At 54.4% G+C, this 7,411-nt stretch overlaps 1 protein-coding gene across 1 annotated transcript in view; it reads right to left on the minus strand.

Moving 5' to 3' along the window:
• Positions 1-6,971, minus strand: part of Bpi (bactericidal permeability increasing protein) — a 24,876-nt gene extending 17,905 nt beyond the window's left edge. Inside the window, exons 1-5 of the mRNA XM_055602304.1 lie at positions 6,733-6,971; positions 4,146-4,263; positions 3,025-3,153; positions 1,951-2,109; positions 991-1,054 (exon numbers count right to left, since the gene is read on the minus strand). Coding sequence (XP_055458279.1) covers positions 991-1,054; positions 1,951-2,109; positions 3,025-3,153; positions 4,146-4,263; positions 6,733-6,862 — 600 coding nt within the window. The 5' untranslated portion in view covers positions 6,863-6,971. The remainder of the gene's footprint in view (positions 1-990; positions 1,055-1,950; positions 2,110-3,024; positions 3,154-4,145; positions 4,264-6,732) is intronic.
• Positions 6,972-7,411: the final 440 nt, after the last annotated feature.

Consider the following 7,411-nt stretch of genomic DNA (forward strand, 5'->3'; position numbering starts at 1 on the left):
ACACACACACACACACACACACACACACACACACACACACACACACAGAAGCATGAGGGTCACCTTGCTTGGTGTATGCAGCAGAAAAGTGATAAAGAGATTTGCAAACACACATACCCAGTGTGTTTACTCACACTCACAGTGACCATAAACGTAAATGGTCTTAGCCCTCTAATTAAAAGATGCAGTGTGGGGGCTGAAGAAATGGCTCAGAGCACTGGCTGTTCTTCCAAAGGTCCTGAGTTCCATTCCCAGCAACCACATGGTGGCTCATAATCATCTAGAATGAGATCTGATGCCCTCTTTGGTGTGCAGGCACACATGCAGGCCAAATGCTGTATAAATAATAAACAAATCTTTTTTAAAAGATGCAGTGTGTGTGTGTGTGTGTGTGTGTGTGTGTCTGTCTGTCTGTCTGTCTGTCTGTCTGAATGGACTAAGGAATAAAGTCCACTTACTTGCTAGACTAAGGCTGAGTAAAATAGGGAGAGAGGGAGGAGACCCAGGGCAGAGGACACACAGAGGGTCCTCGGGATTGTGTTAAGCTATGTCTGCCCTCAGCGTGGGGGGGGGGCGCTTTGCCGTCTGCACCCTCAGCAGCACCCACCGTGCTCCACACGCCACAGGGATCCCTCCTTGATGCAGCCTCTTCCTGGTGGTTTGTGCGCTATGGCAGCACCAGGCAGGGCAAGGGAAGGAGGGGACGGATGGGGGCTGGCTGTTCCTCTGTGAAGAGGTTGTGGGGGGCAGGTGCACACAGGCTGCTTGGCACACAGTTACAGGAAGGCCTGCTGGGTGGGAGGCCGTCTCCCCTGAGCGGTCTGCGGAGCCTCTCTGTAGAGCACACAGCTGGGCTCTGGGGATGAAATTCTGGATTCTGAATGCCCTATGGATGCTGAGGGAGTTGGGATGAAGGCCAAGGCGCCCGCCAAGGCCAAGGTGTAGCTCCGAGGCCACTGCCCTGCCTCCGCTGATGCCCAGCCCTCCTACCTTCGAGTAAATGATGTTTCTCAGGGAATTCTCCATTCTCCTGTGGAACGGTTGGATCAGCCACCTGAAGGTTGACATGTGGGGGCATAGAAGAGACTTTCAGGTATGTCTGGGAACCCTGGCAACTAGCCCTTGGCCCTGCAGCCTTCATCAGACACTTCTCCCCATTTGCAGCAACCTTACGGGACTATTTTCTTAATGGCAACCGACACCTGCCCCATCCCCCACTGCCCTCCTTCTTCCTAAACCAGGCACATTGGCCTGCCTTGTTCCCTGGTATCTCTGCTTCCTCTCACCACAGTTTGCACATGTGGTCCCCCTTGTCCAAAACATCCCAATCGCCAACTTCCGCCTACTCACTCTTTTCATCTCGGTTCAAATGTCATTTCCTCCTGCCCCCAGACTGGGCCAGGTCCTCCAGTTCTACATGTCCAGGGCACTCTGTACCTTCTCTAAGTTCTTACGGTCCTCAGTGAGCCCTTCACTGGCATAATGACATCACTAACATCTCTCTCCCCCACTGGGCCAGGGGCCTTAGGAAAACGGGGCCAGACTGCCTGAGAGCCTGTGACCGCTCAATGGCTGGTCACAAAACTGCTTCCTGTGTTCTTGGGCAGGTGGTGTGAGAGCACAAATAGTCTGAGCCGTGTTGGCCGCACAGCAAGGCTCTGGTTGATGAAGGTACATGTAAGATATCATCAGGGCCGGCCATGCTCTGTGCAGGCTTTCCAGGCCGGGTGCGGAGCCAGTCCCATAGGTGACTGTGGGGTAAGATTCTGGATGCCTGGCCGTACTGAGCTGTGCCTTGGGACAGCGTCTGCTCCGCCTGAGGCCCTGCCCCTCCCACACCAAAGCTCTGGAAAATGCCTGTGTGTGGAGGCGAGTCTACAGCTCTACCTTCTGCAGAAGGGGACTTAGGGGGACAGTCTCCTCTTGGGATTGCAGCTCCAGGAGACCTACCCCACCATGCCGCCTGAGACTCGGATACGGATTTTGTCGATGTGACCATAGCAGGAGGAAAAGTTGACAGTGATGTGGCCTGAGGAGTCAGTGTCCAGCTTCAGGTCAGCGGAGATGGAGATACCTTTGACGTTCAAGCTAAACTTGCCATTGGCTTTGCTGAAAGGGAGATAGAGAGAAGAGACCTGGAGTGAACCCTTTCCTCCTTGTGCTTCCCCATCAGTGGGGGAACACAGGTCCCACTCCAGGGACCAGGGGCTTCAGAGAGCAGAGGCTGCACACAAACCTCATGACACCAGAAGCCAGGGTTCTAACCTGACATGCCAGCTTGTTTCCACCTGGTGGTTGGTTAATCTGCCTCTCCCAGAGCCCTCGCTGTGTGGCTTTGTGCATGTTTGCTAACCTCTCTGGGCTTCTGTTATTTTTTTTTTCCACCCAGATCTTGTCCTAGCAGATGAACACGGGGGTGAACATCTCAATTTTGTCACTAAGATTCGGAGTGTTCGGTGTTGTGACTTTAAGCAATTTCTGACCCAGTAATCGATTAATGAACTTAATCACCGCCCCTGTAAGAAGAATGAAACGAATTCATATTAAGACAGGGGACAGGAGCGTGCATGATCAGTGCTGCCCTTTGCACCTCTTCTATCCATCACTGTGCTCCGGGTGGCACACAGGACCCCAGGGAAGGAGCGACACCTCTCGGCTGGGCTTAGCTGATACACAGATACACACAATGCAGCATGGTGGTTACTGTCTTAAGCCACTGTGGTGTTTGCTACACAGCAGCAGCAGCTGACTAATACAGGAAAGAAACTGGAAGTCCTGCTTAGGTTTCCCTTCTGAGCCACACAGAACAACTCAGCCTTGCCACGTCCTGCACTTGGGTATAAATGAACTCAGCTATTCATCCAGGGTTTTGTGGAGTGCTTTTAAGAGCGCCCTCCCCCAGCCCAGAGACTTTGTGGCAACACCTGTCTATAGATAAGGCAGAAGTGGACATTCCCAACACCCTGGCTCTGATGCCTCCAATGGCCACCAGCCCATCCAGCAACCCTTGTGCATGAGACTCACAGGAAATTCTTCCTTGATTTCCATCTTCCATTGATCTTGATGCTGGCATTTTTAATGGACAGCTGGAGGCCATCATTGGGCAAGAGCTTGATCTTGGGATCAGGGATTTGAAATACATCCACAACCATGCTGCAGAGAAAAAAGCCCCAGTCAGTACCTTGAGTTCCAAGAGAGCTCATTGTGGCCCTTTACCCACGTGCCTACCCTGGACAGATCACTCGATCACTTGATGCCTTAGGCTCCCTGGGTTTACAATGGATAGACAGTTTCCATCTTGTGGGGTGGGTGACTATCAGCAAAGATGGCAGACGCTAAGCCTTGACTGTGGGCCCTGTGTAGGGTGGAATGTGTCCCCTCTGTTGGAGTGTGTGCAATCTGCTGCTGAGATGCACACTAGGTGCTTCGGATGTCTGCTGAACGGAACAGGTATACAATTCCGTAGGAAACTCCTGGGGGATTTCTTTCCAGCGGCCTCACCCCATTTCTCGGGACAGCGGACCCGTCGGCGTGCTTTGGGGAGTTGCTCTCACCCATGCCATGCTAGGAAAGGTGAACTCACCTGTGTCTGTGGGGGGGAGCTGGAGGCGGGGCCTCAGCCAATTAGTTTTTCTGTTCCCCCGGCCCAGGGACTGGTTCAAGGCATGTGCACTGTTTAACCCGGGTCAGAGTGGAGCTTTGGGCTTGTGTTGCAAGCTTCTCTCTCCACCGAGAGCTGAGGGGAGTGTGCTGTTGGAGTTACTAGGTGGCTCTCCCGTCTCTGGAGGATTGAGAGGACCTGACGCTGGGAGGTGCAGAGAGAGACGTGTCCAGGGACACGTGAACCAGGCTCAGACAGGCCCTGAAGCCTGTGAGCGATAAGTTGGGGCACAGGCCGTTCTTCTGTCTCTGAAATACACGTGTGTAGCCCAGGGGTTTGGGGTTCATGATGCCTCTTGTGGAAGTGGTGGAAGGTGCTAGAAAGACAAACTTGGGTGGCTTCCTCTGGGCTCATCTTGAGGCGTGCTAACTCCTTGGGCTGCTGGGTTTGCAGTCTTAAACGCCATGAGCTGAGAACTTGGATGGCTAGGGGCCCCGGGTCGCAGTGAGCCACGTCTGGAGGGCTAAGCCTCGGCAGGCCTCACCTGTAGAAGTAATAGTAGCCTTTCCCCAGGTGCTTCAACTTAAAGGCTTCTCCAGAGAATTCGGGAATACTGATGCCTTGTAGCTCCTTCTGCAACACGATCACACCCTGCTGGCACGCTGTAGGACAAAGCACAGAGTGACAAGCTCAGACATCAGTCAGCTAACAAGCAGGGATGGAGGCCCCTGGCAGCTCCAGAGCCTTGGGCCCGATTATAGTGGGACAGGCAGGACTGCAGGGGCCTATCCTCAGACGGCCCGGAACCTCGCTCCCTCCATACTGGGTACCACTCTGAGGCAAAGACAGAAAGAGGGCCATGTCCCAGCACCACTCTGCGGACACTGGAGGGGTCATTCGAGTGCAGTCGGCCATTCTTCTTTTTATTCGTCAACCATTTGAACCACTAAGCCCATCCTTAAGGGCTGTGCATGTGTATGCCTGTAATCCCAGCACTGGAAACCCTGAGGTAGGAAAGCTTGAGTTCAAGGCCACACAGCAAGATCCTGTCTCTAAAAAAAAAAAAAAAACAAAGCAATTGCCTGAGGAAGATGGCTCAGGCGTTAAAGTGACAAGAAGATAAGGCCCATCCATGAGTTTGAGGCCAGCCTGGTCTACAGCTGTCCCAAAAACCAAACCAAACCAAAACAAAGATAAGAACCAGAGCTCAGATCCCCAGGACCCACATAAGGGCTGAATGGGGGGTTGCCTTGTCTGTAATCCCAGTGCTCAGGAGGTGGGACAGGGGTCCCAGAGCAAGCTGGCTGGCTAGAGCAGCTGTATCGGTGAGCTCTGGATTAAAGATCTGCCTCCAAATGTAAGATGGGGTGATCCAGGAAGACACCCAATGTCAACTTCTGGCCTCCTCATGACATGCGAGCACTCTCACCCACACGCAAGCACGTCCACGTGTGTGGGGGGGGGGGTACACACACAGACAGACACAATGCATGGTGCCTGAGGGGCAACCCCTGAGGTTTCCCCTGCCTCTCAGAGGTACTTCACGCGTGTTCACCATCATGTTCATGTACACACGCACACCCCCCCCCCCCAAACAAAAAGCTTCCTAGCTCATAGGTCATTCAGCAATATACGGCAAGCCACCCTGAGCCTGTGGGCTGCAGGTTGTGGACAGTGTTCAGAAATATCACCCCCACACAGCTGGTCAAGCCTCTCTCTCTGGGCTGTACTCCCACTGACACCTTCCAGACTCTCTCTTCAGAACCTTTGCACACTCAACTCCTGCTATTCATCCGTGGTCGTCTGTTGAACGTCTACTGTTCCCCGTCGCCCCTTCCTTCAGGAAGCTTCCCTGACACAGCTGGAACCGTCTTCACAGTCCTGAGCGGCTCATCTGGAGCACCCATTTCTCTTTGTAATTAGACATCTGTTCACACAACGCTGATTGATGCTGGACGGAAGTCCCCAGGGTCCGCTGCAATGTCAGCTTTATGTATTGGCGTGTCTCTGGTATTTACCGTGGTGCCTGACACTTCCTATTTGTTGGGTAAATAAATGAATGCCCCAGAGGCAGAAATTCTGCCACCAGTGATTGTGTGGCTAACAGCACCAAGGATGCAATTAACCAGGCAAACATGTCCCCCGAGGGGGGATGACGAGGCAGGCAGAGAGGTGAGCGGAGCAGGCTTCCAGTTTCTCAGGAACCAGCCCAGAGGTAGTCATAACCAGCAATAGTAACAACCAAAATGCACGGGGTCTCCCTGCCCACCTGGCGTTGCTCACTGCAAAGCTGAGCAATCCTAGAGAGGGGGTCTTTCCTCTCTCTTCCATCTCAGGGGAATGGAAGAGAGGTCACAGCTGACACGTGGTGGAGGCAAGATGGGGATATAGGTCTCTTACTCCCCACGCTCAAGCCCCAGGCCGGGAACATGAGTCCCAAGGATGGAAAAACAGGCCCCCTGGGGTCTGTGCATACTGGTTTTGAGGACCTGCCTCCCCTGGTCTGGTTTGAGCCTGAATCACCTTGAGTCTTGCAGTTCCTCCCTCTGCCACCAGGAGGCAGCACCAAGCGGGCCCCGAAGAGGGCCTCAGCGAGTACCTGAGCTCAAACGGAGGCGCGCACTTCCCAAACCCTTTGAGAGCCTTTGCTCACCTGCCCGAGCGAACTGGTGTGTCTCACCCAGCCCTGCAGTGGAAGAATCGGGACCCGCAGGGTCTGTGAGGCACCTGGCAGCGAAGCAGGTGAGCAAAGTTGTTACCGCGCCCCCGCCCTCCCCTCCCCCTCCCCCGGCATGGGAAGTAACCTGGGGTAGGCAGCAAAGGAGGCAAGGCAGAGACGGCAGCCTCTGGAATAAAAGGGCCCAGAAATTTGTAATGGGGAAGGTGTAGAGAGGGGACCATGAGGACCCTGATGGTCCGGGGGCCCTTGAAATCTTCTAGACCAGTGCTCTAGTCCCAGCTCTGACACTCCCCAGCCCTATGAGAGTGTGCCACAGTTTCTTTCTATATAAAACGGGAGGAAGGAAGTCTCCTAGAAGAGCTATGAGCTTACCAGGCACCCGATTTAAAGGGCTGTGCATCCTGAGTGTCCCTCGGGGAAAGGGGGAAAGGGGAGAAAGGCATCCAATTACCGAAGTCCAGGCCCTTCTGGGTGATCATGGCCACGAAGCCAGGGCTGGTGGCCGCTGTCAGCACTGTGCCCATGATGGCCAGCAGCGCCGGGGTTGACCATTTCCGCACGTTGTCAGGGCCCCAGGCCATGTCCTCCGGGGCAGCCCAAACCTCGAGGCCTCGGAGGGGAACCTGAGACCTAAAAAGAAGCTGTCTGGGGAAGGGAAGGGCAGTATTAGAAAAAGGAAGGAGGAAGGCACCTGTGGGGGTGGGAGGGGGAGGGCAGCTGCGGTTCCCCATCAACGTTGGGGACCAGTCCAGGGGCTGCCCCAGTGGAGCCTAGAGGTCTGTGGGAACATGGGCATGTGCGCATGTGCCATGCACGTGCGCGCGCACTCGCATGCATGCACGCGCAAGCCTGTTGAGACCTGTGGCTCCTCAGCATTCCATCCTTTTCCTGAGTCCTCCTCCCCACCTCATTAAAGGCTTTCTTCGAAGCTGGGTGATGACCACATCCAGACTCGCTGCTTCTATTTTCTCTTCCCTTGGTGTTTTCCTTAGGAAGACGTTTAGGAAAACAGGAGCTTCGGCAGTGTCCCTCCGCCCCCGGGAAGCCCCTGGGGGATTTTTTTAATGCTCTAATTTCGTAGTCTCGTCTTTGGTGTCTCTGCTGGCTTCTCTCTAAGGCTGGTCTCAGCC

Source organism: Psammomys obesus, unplaced genomic scaffold, assembly GCF_907164565.1.
Source record: "Psammomys obesus unplaced genomic scaffold, mPsaObe1.curated_primary_1811, whole genome shotgun sequence".
NCBI classification, from domain to species: Eukaryota; Metazoa; Chordata; class Mammalia; order Rodentia; family Muridae; genus Psammomys; species Psammomys obesus.